Source organism: Scleropages formosus, chromosome 3 (assembly GCF_900964775.1).
Source record: "Scleropages formosus chromosome 3, fSclFor1.1, whole genome shotgun sequence".
NCBI lineage: Eukaryota > Metazoa > Chordata > Actinopteri > Osteoglossiformes > Osteoglossidae > Scleropages > Scleropages formosus.
In genome coordinates, this window is record NC_041808.1 from 29697532 (window position 1) to 29715769 (window position 18238).

The following is an 18238-nucleotide window of genomic DNA, read 5'->3' on the forward strand; positions in this document are numbered from 1 at the left end:
GAACACCGAGAACACCCGGATTCTCTTAAAGAGGCAGCGCGCACAGGACTGGGCCGCGGGGCTCAGAGGCTCCTGCATAACACACACCGGCGTCGGGGGTGAAGGAAGAAAGGGGGGAAAAAAAACACAACACTCCAAACACCCCCCTCCGAATGTGTAATGTGAAAAAAGAACGCGCAGTACCTGTCGGAGACAAAGCACAAGCAGAGACTCGGATGGAAACAAGATATTTATTGGGGTTTTTGGAAATGAGGTCTGGGCTGCACCCTAGCCTCAAAACGGTCATACTGTTTACAATGCATTGTACATATATGTATGTATATACTTCAAAAATGTCCCTCAGTTCAAATTTAAAACGCCTCAAACACTGAGAAACTCCAGTAGTAACCATAGTACTTTATTTAGGCAATTGTAAACTAACCACTGTGACAAGCAAACAACAAAAAAAAACTGCAAGAAAACAGACGTTCCAGCTTTTTTTTATGTCAAGTGCTAGACAACCTTCTCTATTGAATAAGCATAAACTTCTGTGCTCTCATCTCGAGCTGCTCTCTCGCCACCCCTGTCCTAAAGTCTTGTCGAGGCTTGGTTCCTTTACACCGAATGGAAGAGTGTCTTTACTGGCTACATTAAAGACTGGCAGTAAGCACAGAGTGCCAGTGGCTGCCCACAAACCATCATAGGCTGAGCGATACTACAGTGTTGAGCTGTACAGGGTCGGGTATCATCGATCAGATTCAAAACTCACTGCTGCGCATATGTTCCGGGTAGTTCCTGCAAGGCCCATGACTCTCCTGGTTTCAATTGCAGCCTTACCAAATTTTGCCCAACCCTTGCAGCCAGATACAAAGCACAAGGTGGAAAGAATGAAGTTGGACTGCTCCCCTACCGCTGAAGTCCATGGCACATCAGATATATTACAGCTGTGATGAAAGCCCCACCTGTAAAGCCACTGATGACATTTGATAGTCAAACGGGTCTACAGCTTGTCTCTGGCACCCCAGTTGTGCTAGGGAGTGGGGGTGTGTGTGTGTGTATGTATGTGGGCAGCTTAGAAAGCTTGTACCTCATGCTCTCCACACACGTGTGGTCAAGTAACAGTAAGAAAACATCCCCAACTCGTATGTAAAAGGTATCTTGCGGGAAGTAAAAACAAGTAACAGCTGGTACAGTGGCAGTGGTTCTAAACAACGAGAACAGGGCAAAACAGACTTCACAAAGGGTGAGGAACTGAAGACGGAGACAGGAATACACGTCAGTAGCCATTAAATGAGAATAATAAGTGTAGCAGACTCTAGAAGTACACCTCTGATTACAAACAGCTAATGGACTGAACTGTAAACAAATCCTGTTCACCTCAGACCGAGGAGAGACAAACACAGGACAGAAAGACAATACTTTAAACTTTATTCTGCTTGCTCTTTTTGTTAAATTAGTTCTCCTTTGTGAAATCTGACAAAAACCAAACAGGAGTGTGAAAGCCTGTCTTGATTTTAAACTATCAACAACAAAAATAAAATGTCGTACTTTTTTCTTTTAGGCATTTGTAAACACCCGTCCAGCTCCACTAGTTCTGATAAGATTAGGCATCTCTTTCAATCTGTATGCCTTTAAGTCTGCCTCTCATTATTTTTATTACTATTGGAACTTAGACGATAAGAGGTTGCTAAAACAACAAAATGCAAACAAATTAAAAAATGCATTAGTGCCAATGTTCTTGAATGTGCTGCCTATTTCACACACTCGCATATACACATTGCATACACTTACCAAACCCACTCCAAAACATAACACTTAAATGTAAGCTGCCTCATGCACTCGTTCACCTGCCGTGCTAGGACGGACAAGCAGAAACGCGCCATGTTCAAGCAGACGTCTTGCACCACGCAAATGTCTCCATTCTCACAGACCCATTCACACACCAGCATTATCCATGCCACTCTCTAACACGCAGAGGAACACGAGGGCAGCCTCGTGCAGCAAAATAACATACATCTGACATAATTAAAACAATGATCAATGACTGGATGGGGGGGACGAGGTCAGTATTCAAAGGGAAGAATAACATTGTTTCTGGATTCCACTGGGGAAAAAAAAAGAAAAAAAAAGTTTGCTTGTCAAATCAAATTACCAGAGCAGTTTGTGTGCATGGTTGTGTGTAGTTCCATCTGCCTGCTGTTGTAGGGATGCAGATACAGTGCTGTCCAGCTTCATGCTGACATTTACATGAAGCAAAACCATGTTACTACAGTGTGCCCATCTGTCTTATCGTCATGTGTGCCTCTGCATATTTGAGTTTCTATCCAGCTTTAGTTTAGGTTTCAAACCGAGGCTTTACGCCTCAGATCACACGATTCCCCTTCTAGTCAAGTCTTGCAGTTTGTCTTCATCAGAGGATAAGGCCTCACATATATGCCTCACTGTTGGTAGGGAATATGTCTAGGCATGTGAACGCGTAGCTGCTTTTGTACAGCCCTGTGTATGCGTTTTTTTATACTGCAGTTGTGTTGCAGGCCTCGGTAAAATCTCAATGGAAAATGCGTGCGCCTTTCAGATGGAATCGGCCCCACCCCCCAGAAGGTCTCCAGGCAACAGAGAAGCTGGGCTGTCCATTTGGTGCCTGTCGTCCATCTGAGGTGCTCCCCAAAGACTGCTGCTGCTAGGGTACCCTTGGGTCATTCCCCCCCACAGCCCTGCTCTTCCTGGATCTACGGCCTCCATGCCGACTCCTACACCTCCACTGCCACTGGCAGCCCCATTGCTGCTCCACTGCGTAAAGATGCTCAGCCCAGGTCCTTGGGCCGAGGAGGGGTCCGGAGAGTTGCCCGTGTCGTCCAAACCCTGCCATCCAGAGCCAGAGGTTCCTACGCTCCCAACACCACCTCCGCCGCCGTTGCCGCCTCCTGCACGCTCTCGTTCTCCTCCTGGGGGACTGCCTCCACTGCTGGCCCCTGTCACGGTGGTTCCCGACTGCCCCTGTCCTACCCCAGACCCTGGCACCGTACCGACAGCCCCACCTCCATTGCCGGTCCCGCTCCCTCCACCCTGGGAATGTGCAAAATATCGAGTGACTTCCTCCTCGCTCACAAACTCTGCCAGAATTGTTGTGTTTCCCAGCACACACCTGAAAGGACAAGAAACAAAAACCATGTAACAGACAATAGTTTCTAATAAACAACAGTATAAAATTAGTGGTCTGCTTGTTGCAGATAAATGGACAGCATAACATGTCAAACAGTGTTTTAACTCCCCCCCCTTAATGTTATGAAGCCCAACTGTCAAATGACCAAAAAAAAGATCTGCTTTGCAAGAAAAATTTTATATATGCGAGGCTCCTACATGTGGAGTGCACTTTGAGCCTTGGCTGCTTCCTGTCGGGTGCTGTAGCGAATAAGAGCACTGCCCTGGGTCAGCCCAAGGTGAAAGGTTAACAGGGGCCCATGCTGCATACAAATGGTGCGCAGGGTTGAGCCATCAATCTGTAGAACAGAGTTACAAAACGGGCAATTACATGCACAGTCCAACATACACCCATGTTACAAGAAATAAACGATTCAAAACTGAATTCCATTTAAATTCCTTTAGACTGTATGTTCCAACTTTTTCCAATCTGCATATTTATAATCAGAGCACATTAAGCAGGACTGGTACCCTATAAAATTACAGTGATGCAAAAATGCTGTGTTGCCATCTTGCTTGTCTACCTGAGGCGTGAGGTTACTCAACACCAACCAGCAGCTGCCCCTTGAACTCCCACCGTCACTCCATGAGGAACCTGAAATTTGAAACAAATTGTTTCAATCATTTTTAATGCAACCCTATTAAGGAAAAGCCCAGAAATGCATGCTTTATACTACACAGTTTTCCTTTTGTTAACTAAATATAAATGACGTTCCTTTTTATGCAAAATGTATAATACGTGAATGAACTCTAGGGGCCTAATCTTACCTGGCCCATATCTCATCTCCTGGCTCCCCCCTGTCCCTCCCCAGCCCCTGGCCAACCGAGGACCCCCACCACTCCATGGAGATTGAGGCTTTTGGTTGGTAAGTCCTGGAGGTGGCCGGGGAACTTGGGAGCTGTTCCGTCCGGACTTCCACAGCTTGTTGTGTCCAATGGGGTCAGGGGGCCAGCTAGGCTTGTAATCTGTATATTTTGCTGCAGAGGAAAATGGATAGAAAGAAAAACAACAAAGACAGACAGAAAGGGGGAACTTCAGTACTACATTCATCCAAGAAAATAAATTAAAACTGAAATGGATGAAAAGACAAAGCATTACTGATGTGAGAGGGAATATGCTGCTCAATACCTGAGCTGTGTGCGTTGTTGACGGGGCTGTCTGAGGCACTGTAGGGCCAGGCACCGGTGGAAGGCAGCAAGGTGTTGAGGGAGGGGTTAGGCCCTGAAGCATAGACAAAGCAAGTGATCAAACAAGGCATCATCGCACATGCACCATGAGTGAATATGCTGATGCATTCTTAGCACAGAGAGCTAAACAGAACTGGACAATTGAGTTCTCGGCACTGTCGCTTGCGTGTTATATTTCGCAATGTTTGGGCCACTGCTGGGTGTGTATGCTGAGTACCTGCATTGTCTCTCAGTAACTGGTGTTCACTGTCACTGAGGCTAGAGGGCCCCGACGGACCCAGCACACTGCCAGGGGTCACGTAAGGGTCAGATTCTGGGTCAGCACTCTGGATTCCCTTCCAGGGCACTCCTGGCTGGAACTCTGTTGCCAAGACAACCGCAGTGAGAGTCAATTATTTAAATCTATCCCTTCTGCATCAGTTATCTAACCACCATCTCACTGAACAACACCTATAGGTATAGGAACTAAAGCATATTTATTTAAAAAAAAGTTACAAGTACGGCGTTACTGTCTTTTCAAATCTGAGCACAGAACCAACCCTCCAATTCCCCCAGGTGGGCACTGTACCTTGGGGCCAGCTCGAGGTGCCTGCCTTGGTGCCAATCTTGCTCCCGGGAGTCCGGTGCCAGTTGTCAGATGAAGTCTGTGGGGGTCCCCCTAGATTTTCATTCCCTAGCAACTCATACTGGGAGTATGGTGAACCGCCCCTGAGTTTAACTGGGGCTGATATAGGGCCTGGGGATGGGGGCGATAAGAGTATAGGAGGAAAAAAATTAAGAAAAGCAGTCACATTAAGTTACTATGTCACAGAATTTGATTTAGTATAATAAAATTTCCATTACATGATTTGAACAATAGCTTACTATATCAGGAATTTAATTAACCAACTGACAGATTTCACATTTGGCTCCCAGTTATATCTGACACTCGGCAGTTCTCAAGATGCACTAGCCAATGGCTATTTGTAGCATTCGAAGGCCCACTGCAGGAAAACTCATTCAGTCTGATGGAGCGCTGCCACCACAAATCACGGGAGATATACCTCTACCCTCCCCTATGGAAACATGTTCTGCAGTTACACCTTATTCCTCACCATTTTTGTGAAGGGTAGAGTCAGGGGGTGACGGTGTTGGTGAATGACCCTCCATCATCCACTTGAAGCGGGACTGCTGTCCCCCGCCCTCCTTCATGTTCCCTGGGCCACCCACTATGGAACCTAGCTCCAGCCCTGACAAATTGGCCCCGGCAGAAAACCCTGAGATGCATACAAAGAGGGACATGAACCCCTAAAAGCGCAGCTCTTCTACACCACACAAAGCCCAACAGCAAATGATAGTAATGCACTAATATGCCTACAGCATGACACAGCAACACCACAGCACTGAAAGCAGAGCAAGCATGGAGAAAGTAGAGGTTTAGGCTCACCCGAATACCCAGCCTGTGTTTTCGCATGCAGGTCAGCCAGTGAGCCCACCATGCCAAGGTGGGGCAGCTGGTCTGATGCCATTGCCTGCTTGGGAGCCCCTCCTCCCAGATGGGAAGGAGACAGTTTGGAACCTGTTCCAACCCCTGCCTGCTGCTGCTGTTGCTGCTGCCTCTGCTGCTGGAGAATGGCCATGACCCTGGCCAGCTGACATGGAGGAGACAACTTTCAGTTTATATACACCAAATGTGCTAATTTCATGTTTTTGTCAACTTTATTCTTATGGTCACTTAAGTATGAAAAATATTTTTTAAAGACTTACCCATTTATACAGATTAATATTTTACTGGTACAATTCAAGTTGAAGTCTGTGGTCAAGTTAACATTTGGGATCCTTCTCTGACAACCATGCTGCCAACTGTCTCTTGATTACAGCACATGCAGTACCTGCTGAGGATCTGGCTGTTGCCGCAGGCCTTGAGGGAACTTCCTCTGGTTCTGCAGAAGCTGCTGCTGCTGCTGCTGTTGAAGTAGCAACTGACATGCCTGCAGGAGTAAGGAGTGAAGATAGACAGATAGGGGACTGAGCACCTGCAGGTACAGGCATACACGCAAGACCATATTACAACATCTGCAAAGCGCAGCTGATAATTACCAGGTGGAATTGCTGCATCTGAGGGTAGATGCTGCTGAGCATGGCCAGGTGTTGTGGAGACAGCTGTGTGGGGAACATCCCTCCTGCCATGCCTCCTACCCCTCCTACTCCAATGCCCCCCATATTGTTGTTGGGGGGTGGCATCTGCTTCAGCACAGAGCCTGGCACCTGACAGGTTAAAAGCATGTTACCCAACCCTGCTACTTGGCACACACTGAAACACACATTTTCCTCCCATTATGGGTTTACCTGAGGTGTCAGGAACTGATGAGGCACTTGCGCTCGTATCCCTGGAGATGGGTTTATGGGAGACACACCAGGTTGGTGCACTCCCCGTGACTGACCCATTCCACTGTTACCACCAAATACATTGTGACCGCCCACCTAAAGCAGGAAAAAGAAAAAAAAAGATTAGTGGCTTTATTTTCATGTGTACCTACCAACCATGGACAGGCACAAGTTAAGGCAACAAGCAGATCACAGAAGGGAAAGATGGAGCAGTCTGCACAGGTACTTGTGATCAAGGGTTCTGGAAGGCAAGCAAAAAACAGAAGAAATCAGAACTAAGTGTTCAAAAAGATGAATTTGGTTGATAATGCCTAAAATAAAAATATGGATTCTTAGTTTCATGCAAAAAAAAGTAGCACCTGGAACTGAAAAAGAAAATATGCAGTAATGATGTGAGAGCAGACATGGCATGACTGAGGGAATGCTCACAGCCTTACTTGTCTAGGGGGGTTGGAGTGGCTGTATAAGGGAGGGGGCTTGAAACCAGCTGAAGAAGGGAAAGGAGACGTGGGCCCTTCATCCCCAAGGCACCCATCCTGATTGGTAAAAGGCAAGATCAGCTGACCACAGGGAAAGTCAGTGAAAGCAGCTGGAGCAGCATTAAGTGTTAGATAGACCATAAGCAGGAGTGAGTAAAAGGGTTACAAGAACAAAGAATTCGAGGAATGTTAAGAGAAGGAAAAAAGCAGTGTACTAGTTTGTGTGTACACTGACATCTCCAAGCAGCACAGAAATTAACTTCCATACCTTGTCATAGTAAGGCCCGGGCTCCCCAGGCCCCACTTCTTTGGAACTAGGTGAGCGGAAGACTGCTCCGCCCCTCCCTCCTTTACGCATCTCTCCATTGTAGTCACCCAGACTTAACCCTCGCTTATCTCCTTCCAGCTTCCTGTCCTGCGGGGGCCCTGGGGCCAAATCTAAAGGCCTTCCACTGGGGTCCTCACCCTAAAAAAGTGAACACAATTTCCAAGATCTCACCTTTTCGTTCTTTCTATAGATCAGTACTTGCAATGAAGCGCAACAAGCCACACTTTGTCATATTATTAGTACGTACCAGAAGGCCCATGTTTGAGAACTGTCTGGTTACGGGGTTCATCCATGAATCCCCACCCCCACTTTTTAAGGTACCCTAAAAACACAAACAAGTGTTGTGAAAAGCCTAATGCTGTAATAAGGCATTGGTTTTATTTGAAAGCAATTTTCTCAAGTTCCATAAATCAACACAGAAGACAAAGAATATCTATTCTTACATGAGTTATTTTATAAACAAGAGAACTGAGCAGGACATACAAAAGCAGTCTTATGTCAACATGTGTATACCTTGTTATTGCCCTTCTTGCCACCATGGCTTTGCCCCCAGCCTCCAGAGTTATAGGAGGAGCTGCTTCCCTGGGAGCCAGCGCTGTTCCACATGCCACCTGCCTCCTCTTCCTCCTCCCAGCTGGAGTGGCGGGAAGCGCCGACTGACGCCTCACCATCTCCCCAGCCCTCTTGCATAGACTTGGAACCTGTAGGAGATGCAGTCATGCCTTCCACCACATTACAAAACATTTGCATCCATTCTACTCATTTGAAAGTACAATGTTAAAAGTTTACCACTTTGGAAACACTGTGCTAATTTTGTCACATAGAACACCAGAATATCACGACAAGAATAAATTACACTCATGAACTGCTACATCCTCTTTTAATTTGTTATACTGTATATTTCTACAGGTATTTTAATAAGCACTGTTAAGTACCACAGTCCACATCACTTTTCACTCCTTTCAGCCATCCTCATATAGACCAATGCAGGCAGCCAGTCAAAGGCATCAGGCAACTCAAAGAGGTGCAGTACAGTTCCTTACAACAGAGGATTTAATCACCACTTTTAAGAAAACTATAGATAATCCTCAGATCCTAATCCCATTTTTAATCAAAATAATTACATCTGAATTTACATTAGTCTCTTGCACTCTAGTTGCTTACCAGGCTTGACAGAATTGGTGGATGGGTTCCCCCAGCCTGAGGCTTTCCCAGAATCTTCTGGATCCCCCCAACCAGTAGGTGTATCAGCTGCCTTGCCCCAGGCGGCAGTGCCATTATCCACACCAGGGCCCCCAGGAGTGCCTCCTCCCCACATCGCAGGAGCTGGGGGGGTGGGGGAGAACGTTAATAATGCCACCAAGGACTTGACACCAAGTTTACAGCGGATGAGATCTGCAGGCAGTTATATAAATGTTACACTGTTGAAAAAGTAAGGTCATTTCGTCCTTCAAAATGCCTGAAAGAATGACAGGTACAAGTTAACGCTGCTTCTGTTTTAACATACTGTAAAGATAAAGCCTTCAAAGTCTCACTATCAGCACATATTCCATTCCTGAGTTATATCAAATGTTTCCTTGGACCAACAGCCCAATGAAGCCATACAAGAATCAATGGCTGGTCAACCTTGCCTAGTGAACTTTCTTGCGACGCAGGCTAACAATTACAAGCTCTAAACAAAAGCAGCTGTCATTCATACACTGACTGAAATAAATATTTAATCTGTACATAATACATATGTGGTTGGTATAGCAATACAAATTTAAAAGTCCAGGCAAGACCAGCTCTAATCATAACTATGATAGCTTACCTGCAGCAGCCGGCTTTCCCGGGCCGTGTCCCTGCTCCCTGACCCCAGTGCCTGTGGTCTGATGGACTGGTCTCCCAGCTAGCTGCTGCTGTTGCTGTGGCTGGTGCACAGTAGGCTGGCCAATCTGCTGCTGCACCTGAGCCTGGGGGCTAGCGGTCGCAGCGGCACCATTCTGGTCCCACAGCTTAACGCTCTTGTTATAGCGGCTGGGGTCTCCCCAGGCCGAGGTGCCATCATCAATTTCCATCCTGCGGCTCACAGACTGTGGTGATGGCTCCTCCCAGCCACTGGGTTCCGGGCCCTCGCCAGGCATCTGAGGCATGGGCCCTGAGGTCCAGCCTGAGCTTTGGTTCTGGTTCTGAGAGGAAGCCCCCCCCGGTCTGCCCCAGCCACCTTGTGCAGCCCCTGTGTCCAGTGATGGTGGCTGGGGCTGTGATTGTTGTTGGTGCTGTATCTGGGCCTTCAGCACCGCAGCCTGGCTGTTTGGTATCTGTGTGTGGGTTGGCTTACTTCCCCAGCTCTGGTGCCCTTTGCCACCCATTTCACCACCCCCTCCCCACCCTCTTTTTGAACCCCCATCATCCCAGTTTCCCCAAGAACCCACTTTGGAATCGCCTGCAGCATTGCCACCATTTCCTTTACCTTCGCCCCAAACCCCCCTTTCTGGCTTGGTCTCACGCTCCCCCCACTCACTGCCCCCCCTCTGTCCCCAGCCGCCACCACCACCATCCCTTCCCATTTCCTTCCAAGCACTGGTCCCTTTCTCCTCCGGACCACCTCCCCAACCTCCTGCTGCTGGGGTACCCTGTTGCCTGAACGCACCCCATTCCGCTGTCTCTGCCCCACCTCCTCTGTGCTCTCTCCACTCTGGGCCCTCTGTGCTCCACCCTTTGCCCTGACCTTCCCCTGGGCTCACACCACTCCATCCAGCAGAACTCTTTCCTTGGACACCAGCCGGGTTTCCCAGGCCTCCTACACCACTTCCTGAAACAGAATGGGAGGTGCCATGGTTGCGCCCACCAGAACCAGAGGAAGATGGACCCCGAGAAAGCCCACTTGTGCTGCTGTCCTCCCAGCCATCTCCGGAAGGAGTGGTTCCAGTCAAGTTGGCGCTCCGGTTGAGATTTGCCAGTGGATCAGTAGTCATTGAACTGGCAGAAGCAGAGTGAGAGCTGGAGTTAGTAGTACTGTTGGCTGCAGATGAGAAGGCAGAGGAGCCCATGCCCCTGCCATTACTGCCTCTCTCCTCACCCTCCTCCAAGTCCCAGGCCACATTCTGCCGGATCTGAGTTTGCCCCCAGCCGACGTTGGACAGCACCCGGGGGTCCAGGTCAGTCCGTCTGAGCAAGTTCTGCAAGGCCACTTCAGGGTTGGTGGGCTGCTGGGCAGGGCGATGGTGGGAGTGGCTGTGTTGGTGCTGACCAGGAGGGCCACCACCTGTCCTGGAACGGCTCCCACCACTCGAGGACGAAGCCCCTGTTCCACCTTTGCCCTGACCTCCCCACTCCACTGTCTCCCCAGATCGCCCCTCCCCGACACCCGTTTGATTGTCCCATGCTCTTGTCATAGTTGTTGACGTGGGGGAGGCGGAATCAGGGGGGTTCCCAATGCTGCCCCCACTGCTGCTGTTACTGCTGCTGCCTCCATCACCACTTCCCCCAGCTGCATCGCCAGGTCCCTCCAGAGACATCCCTCCACCCGAATTGCCCCACTCCCCAACTGACAGTTCTTCCCCAGTCACCCCACCCCAAGCTCCCTGAGATACCCCGGAGGTCTTACAGCTGCCCCCACCACCTGCAGCCCAAGCACTGCCCGCCGCTGCCCCTCCCTTCCCTTCGTGAGACCAAGTGCTTGTGCCTTCCCCAGTGGATGCAGGGCCACCAGATCCACCTTCCCATGCATCAGCCCTGGAACCACCTGTTTTAGCATTAGCAGAGAAGGACTGGAGCCTCCAAGAGGAAGAAGAGGAGGAAGAAGCAGAGGGATCCTCCCCTGTGATGCCACAGTCCATGTCCCCCGCTGTTTTTGGTCCGGCTCCCAGCTCAAGAGCTGCACCCCCCCATTCACCATGGGGGGGCTCCCTGTCCCTGGCTTGCATTTCACATGAGTGCTGACGGCTGGCAGAATTTGCAGGGGAAGGGCTGGCGGGCACAGGCGTGGGGGGCTGGAGGGAAGCAAGATTACCCTCGGGTGCAGATACATCCCCCACACCCTCCACCGCCGTCTCATCCTGCACCAGGGCTGGCCAGGCGGACGGGTTGGCACTAGGGTTGAAGTTGGCACCAGGAAATCCACCACTGACACCAAGGGCACCCTCTTGAGGCCCAGGGAGAGGAGTGACTTTGGATTTGGAGGACGCTGACCCTGCTGCAGCAGACCCCCACACGGCACCCCCCGGCTGCATACATTCGTTGGACGAACAGGACGAGGAAGAAGGCGGGGAGGGGCTGCTGGTGTCGCCTGCCTCCCCTGCTCCAGCACCTGCTCCCAATGACTGCTGGAGGTGTCTGTCATTCTGTGAGGCACCACCGGTCTCCACCCCATCTCCCCCAGCCCCACCTGCAATGCTTGGCCACTCCTCCAGGTCAGACCCGTCCACGATTACCTTCTCCCCCCAGCCCTGAGAAGGGGGCTGGCTGCCGGAGCTCACCCCCCAAGTGGAATTTGCATAATTTGAAGAAGAAGCAGCAGCGACTGATGATGAGGAGGAGGAGGAAGGGGAGTTTGGGGGTGCTGGACCCAGAGATCCAGGACTGGGATCTGAAAAGTAAAAATAAATCCTTGTATATGACAAAGAGCCTACTTCAGAAATAATTTTAAAATGACACAAAGTATGCAAAGACTGACTGCTTTCAAGATTCAAAAACAGGAACTTACTTCATGCAGCAATTAATAGATCAACTTTAGTTACTGAGAAAGCATGATTTCACAGAAGGGCAGAATTAAAAATTTAACCGACAAGTAGACTAACCTGAAGGTCCAGCTGCTGTTGCATTGGGGCCATCCCCCTGTGAGGTGGGAGAGCTGCCGTTGCCTCCCCCCAGCAGCATGCAGGACAGTGGCGGCTGGCCCCTCTTCAGTAGCACTTTGTGGTCCTGCTGGCAGCGGAATCGCGGGGGCACTTCGCGGGACATGTATCGCTGTGGGGGCTGGGCTCCAGAGGCGGGCTGCCCGTTGGCCACCGCCGCCCGCTTTGCATTGTTCCCACCCTGGGCGGGGCTGCCAGCAGGTGCGCTGGCAGGGGAGGGGGATGGGGAGGGTGGGGGGCCAGGACTGGGGGTTACAGAGCTGGGGGTGGCCGGAGACTGGGTGGACGTTGACTTGGTCAATTCTGGCACTACACAAAGAAGAGGACAAGAATACAGTAAGTCCATAACAACAAGAATGCTGACATTGAGATGTTGGCTCAACACTAGGTGCACAGAACATCGAGGAACATGAAAACCACATGGGGACATTTACATTACATGTTTAAAACACTTCAGTGAAGCAAACTGCGCCAAGCAGAACAATCACATTTCATTTAACAGTTCATTCACAGAAATGAGCTCATAGGTATGAGGAGATGGGACAAGAACCCAATATGAACACTAGACCAACAGACAAGACAGATGGGCACATGGCAACACAAAAAGTATTCAGTGTTTGTGTCACGGGGGGCGCGGTGGTGCAGTGGGTTGGACCGGGTCCTGCTCTCTGGTGGGTCTGGGGTTTGAGTCCCGCTTGGGGTGCCTTGTGACGGACTGGCATCCCATCCTGGGTGTGTCCCCTCCCCCTCCGGCCTTACGCCCTGTGTTGCCGGGTAGGCTCCGGTTCCCCGCGACCCCGTATGGGATAAGCGGTTCAGAAAGTGTGTGTGTGTGTTTGTGTCATATGAAAGATTTTCCATGGTGATCAACATAGGCTTTTGAAAAGGTACAGCCTGCTGGTGGATGTCTTTTTTTTTTTTAAAAAATGCTAGGTCTTTAGCAATGAGGCATTAACAGAATGACATGCAAGACCTATGGAAACCTAAAGAAAGATCTGACACATGCAGACACAGACAGAGTGACATCTGGACACAAAAACAGCAGATGATTTTAAAAAGCAAGTAAGGCACAAAAACAAAGAACTCACCTTTGTTTTTTTGTTCTGCGACCTAAAATGTTACAGGAGAGGTGGGGAATTTAAAAGACGGGAGAAAGAAAAAAAAAAAAAAAGTCAGTCTCTGAGCACAGGCTGCAAATCACTGTGTGCAAAATATTCAAAAGCTGGGAAAGGACAGTAGGTAGCGCTCGGACCAGAACTGTATCCTGAAGGTTGCAGTATTATGCCCCGGGAGAAGCCTCATGAATGTGAGTTTCTCAAATGAAATATAACAGGACCAGTAGTAGTTCATAATAACCACAGGTTTGCTTAATCCTTACACTTGACCAATCCCTATATCCCAGTAAGACTGACACGTTTCCTCAACCTCTGGCCACTTGGTGGTCCCACTAATGAGAGGTCCAAAAGAGAAAGTCAATAGGTTCTCAGTTCTGTGTTGAGTGCCGTCTATCCCTCAGAACTGCTGAATCCCTTTCAGCATTCAGGAAGGGTCTAAGAACATCTCCTGAAGACCAAATTCTTCCCTACCTAACAGCTTCATAAATCTGTGTCACATCACGTGTGACGATGGCCTCTGTTCTCAGACCCAACTCTACAGGCAGCTACTCATGTAACGCCTGCCAGTAAAATCAATGGCACTAGTTAGACTGTGCTTCGACAATCGTGTCTGCCTCTCAACGAAGAAAAGCGTGTGCTAAACAAACATGTAATGTAAATGTTCGGCTTAAATTCCAAATGTGAGCAAAAACTGCACGGACCCATTTAGAAACCCAGTTCCACAAGGACACATGAACATGGATGTTCATGTCCAGGATGTGAAGCAATATGAAAAGATGCATATCCTCTCAAGGGGACAAGCACTGACTGTTATTCCACTACCTCAAACAATGTTAACCCCTAATTCCAAGCACATGTGACCAGTACTGCAACTACCCAAAGAAAAGTGCTGAAGCCACCACTGAGTAACAGCCAGGGACAACACACATTCCTGTTGAAAACGATACAACACCTTCTGGGAAGCGTCCCTTTTCCTTTTATCTTCTTTCTTCCTTTTCTTGTCTTCCATGAACTGCTATTCCCTTTCCCGGAGCTCCTCTTTGCTAGAGATGGGGGAAACACGGTGAAACATCAGCTCTTGATAGCTCTACATTTATCCTGAGAATGCCATTAATTTCCTGACATTTAATAAAAACAGCCATGAAACCAAATGACCAGCATAAGACCTCAATTACCACATCATGTATGTTTTTAAGGAATTTATATGTTGTGTTTCACTAAGTGAAATCAGGGTCACTTGTCTGCAGCAACGGAGAAGACAACTGAGGTAAAGTATAAGCAATAATGGCAGAAATCAAGGTAAACCTTAAAGAAAAAAGAGGTAAAAAAACAAAACCACTTGAACTTGAATTGTCCCACAAAAAAAAAGGAAAAAAAAAAAAAAAAACGCTTGAGGCAGTCAAGGGAAACCCTGAACACCTCACAAGAACGGGGAACCGTGCGAAGCCAACCCTGGATACCCCGACGAAGCCTTGGCTTCAAGCCCCGCAGAGGCCGCCCCGACTAGACGTCGTCCCTGGCCAGCACGGAGTGAGTGGTTGTCGCATTCGCGAAAGGCTCCCAAACGTTTTAGACAGTCATGGTGGACACGTAGCATGTCGGAGTGAAGTTCTGGGAAGCGAAACGGTGTGTCAAGCAGTGAAAGAGACGAGAAGCAAAGAAAGGGGCGAGAAGAAGCAGCGCGCGACCGGCGCTCAGCCACCCGCTCTCGCGGGTTCTCTCAGCTGCAAGCCGGCGCGAGGCACTAAACCAACAGTCGGTTAGAACCCGCCTTGACAACACAGAAGAACCCACGGCACGTAGAACGATTATACACTCACTGCCCCTGCGGCTGAAATGCTGCATTCTCAACAAACACCTCTTTCACTTACAACAACTGCAATGGTGAATGGAACCTAGGCGTGTAGCTGCATCGCAGCAGAACCGAAGGACGGCGGTGTTTCGGGCCGCTCTGCGTCCAGGCCGCGCCTCGATCCTCGGGCTCGACTGATGGACTGAGGCCGAGGCCCTGCGCACCTCAGCCGGAGAGCTTCTCCGAACGCACCGCACTCGAGGCGAATACTAGTTATAGCGGTCGTTCCACGCACCCTTCAAGCAAACCGAACGCAGACTCCTAAAAACCAACAACATGCTATGAATATGACTTCGCTGTTTCGAAAGCGAAACGTCGGCAACAACTGCTCGACAGAAACGCAGGATTCGTTAGTTAGCTGGTGACGAAACGGCTCTACTGGAAGTTATGCCGCTATCGGACTATTAGCAAACATGGCTGCGCTGCCGCTCGGCGCTCGCCGAAAATACAATGAAAATTTGACATCTTGTATGTCATGTATGCGCTGCAGGTAAGGACGCAGCATGCCATGTCATTACAAGTTTCACGTAAACATTTAAACATTACAATTTAGCAAGAAAACGTCGTTGAAACCTAGAATTCCTCCAGCAAAATAAGACAGAATGTACCAGTACTAGCGAGTTCCACACCAGAACCGATCGCTGCAGCTCTGCTTTTTTTTTTTTTTTTTTAACGCTAAAGAATCTAAGAGACACAAATTCACTAATCTTGGAACTGCACAGGTGGGACGGGGACCGACGCTGGTCACTTACCTCAGGAATTATATCTGAAATAAAGTGCTTCTGTGCGAAATCCGACTTTTTGAGGCATTCGAGGCTAAATAATACGTAGTATAATGTTATCCAACAAGTGAACAAATAGCTGTGGATGAAGAAAATACCCTTTCGAATTCATGTAGTATTCGGTTAGTCTCATGTAAACTAAATATGCACAATCTTCGTGTTTTTTAAAGCGATGTGAAGTCAGTTGGTGGATGGTCGGCCATTTTACTGCTCTCTCGCCCCCTCCCTCTCTTTCTGTGTGTCTTACTTCGTCACTGACGCTCTCTCTCTCGCGTGCGCGCACGCGCGCGCTCGTCTTTCACTGCGAGTGTGTGACGGAAAAAGGCAACTGGCAGTGAATATTTGAATATGAATAAGAATTTCAATTCATTTCGGAGTGTCCTACGCTCATTTATTTACGTACTTGAATATTTCATAGTTTTTAAAAATTCGCCATAAAATAACGAATTTCTCCACCGTAAACTTCCTTCTAAGCTTCCGTTCGTCCCAGGAATGAAAATATGGTTTACAAACGAGTTCATATTATTAAATATATAAGGGGAATTTAAATTTAAAAAAAAAAATCAGATTTAAACACATTCAGAAAACATACGTGGTCCCCCCACCCCCGTAACCGTCCAAAGACAGAATTTCCGGTTAATATCCTACTCCAAATTGCCTGTCTGCCGTATCCAAGGTGTGAGGTGGACCCTTTACTGTTGAGATGGGCTCCCCACTGCCACCCTACACTGGACAAGTGGTGATGATGGATGGATGGACGGACAGACAGACAGACAAAATCCATCAATTAGTCGCTTGTCCTGGTCAGGGTTGTGGAGGTCCGGAGCCTATCCCGGAATCACTGGGTGCGTAGACCCTGGACCAGATGCCGGTCCAGCTCTGGGTAGCCACAGACTCACCCATTCACACACTAAGGGCGATTTAGCATCCCCAGTTCACCTGAACTGCATGGCTTTGGACTGTGGGAGGAAACAGGAGCACCCGGAGGAACCCCACGCAGACATGGAGAGAACATGCAAACTCCACACAGACTGAACCAGATTCGAACCTACGCCCAAATGAGTCAGGCGCTATGAGGCGGCAGCACTACAAACATGGAAGATTAGCAGTGGTGGCAATGAAGAATAGTCCTCCTCTGTCAGCGGTGTAACTGTGGACTAAAACTGTAAGCAGTGGAGTTATGCCCTTTTATGCTTATGAATTATGTCTGTTACTGCTGAACACATATTAGTTGGCTGGGCACCTTCACTACATTGCATACTATACTGTATTGTACTACACTATATAAATCATATTACCATGGGAAATGTTCTTAGTAACAAATGCTTACTTTCTGTATCTGAATTTAAATGATAACACATAGGTGAGTGAACCCGTATTTAGAGATTAGGTGTAAAGTCTGAAAAAGATGTATAACCTGAGCTTTTTCTTGCAAAGTCAAAGCATTAATTTCTTGAAACGTTAGTTATGTGTTACATTGCACATGTATTGATTGTCAGCATTTATGCAGAAAATGTTAAGCATGTTCATGAAATAAAGTACAGCTGGTAGCATAGTGGTTAGCGCTGCTGCCTTTTGTACCTCAAAGGTTGCAGGTTCAAATCCCACCACCAGCTATAGTACCCTTGAACAAGGTACTTACTCTAATTTACTCCAGTAAAATTACCCAGCTGTTTAAATGGCTAAATAATTGTAGGTAGCTTAATGTCACATTGGAGAAAAGTGTAAACTAAAATGAACGTATGTGAAGTTGTCAAAGTTGCACTGGTCACTAAAATGAAATCTACTGAAAATCCTACATTTATTCATTTAGCAGATGCTTTTCTCCAACGTGGCATACATCTCATAAAAAATACAATTTGTGCATTACATTAGGAGAAAGAGACATAGTTGCAAACATGTGATTCTTAAGTACAGTTAGTTTGTTTCTTTCTTTAAATAAAGTTGAATAAGCAAGTGTGACAGATGGCATCCTCAATGTGTGCATTTAATGGTTTAAAATCAAGTACCAACTCAAGTACTGTGTTTAAAAGTAGATTCACAATTTTCTTTCTTTTCTAGATGAGAACTTAAAAGACAGGTTTTTCCCTTTTGGGAATGCACATTCTT

The 18238-nt window shown here is 48.1% G+C and overlaps 1 protein-coding gene across 4 annotated transcripts; it reads right to left on the reverse strand.

Moving 5' to 3' along the window:
* Nucleotides 1-216: 216 nt before the first annotated feature.
* Nucleotides 217-16350, reverse strand: LOC108926132 (trinucleotide repeat-containing gene 6B protein-like). Of its 4 annotated transcripts, none has more exons than XM_029250323.1 (22): nucleotides 16100-16350; nucleotides 14448-14538; nucleotides 13469-13490; nucleotides 12324-12689; nucleotides 9353-12112; nucleotides 8707-8868; nucleotides 8056-8264; nucleotides 7790-7864; nucleotides 7483-7680; nucleotides 7173-7271; nucleotides 6697-6831; nucleotides 6448-6615; nucleotides 6240-6338; nucleotides 5795-5999; nucleotides 5463-5624; nucleotides 4937-5104; nucleotides 4586-4729; nucleotides 4310-4402; nucleotides 3949-4158; nucleotides 3705-3775; nucleotides 3340-3479; nucleotides 217-3124 (listed from the first exon to the last, which is right to left on the reverse strand). In XM_029250323.1, exons 2-22 carry the CDS (start codon nucleotides 14502-14504, stop codon nucleotides 2551-2553), a joined length of 6117 nt encoding a protein of 2038 aa, XP_029106156.1. In that variant the 5' UTR covers nucleotides 14505-14538; nucleotides 16100-16350; the 3' UTR covers nucleotides 217-2550. The 4 variants fall into 4 exon arrangements, with proteins under 4 accessions (XP_029106156.1, XP_018594169.2, XP_029106158.1 ...); XM_018738653.2 differs by having other exon boundaries at nucleotides 2551-3124; nucleotides 8056-8243; XM_029250325.1 differs by lacking the exon at nucleotides 7173-7271 and having other exon boundaries at nucleotides 2551-3124; nucleotides 8056-8243.
* Between the last annotated feature and the right edge of the window lie 1888 nt (nucleotides 16351-18238).

Excerpts from the sequence above, each read along its gene's own strand:
- LOC108926132 (XM_029250323.1), bottom strand. The coding sequence starts at position 14,504 with ATGGAAGACAAGAAAAGGAAGAAAGAAGATAAAAGGAAAAGGGACGCT. Across the intron at positions 12,690-13,468 it reads CGCAGAACAAAAAAACAAAG|TGCCAGAATTGACCAAGTCA; the intron begins GTGAGTTCTTTG and ends TTCTTTGTGTAG. Across the intron at positions 8,869-9,352 it reads GGGAAAGCCGGCTGCTGCAG|CTCCTGCGATGTGGGGAGGA; the intron begins GTAAGCTATCAT and ends CCACCCCCCCAG.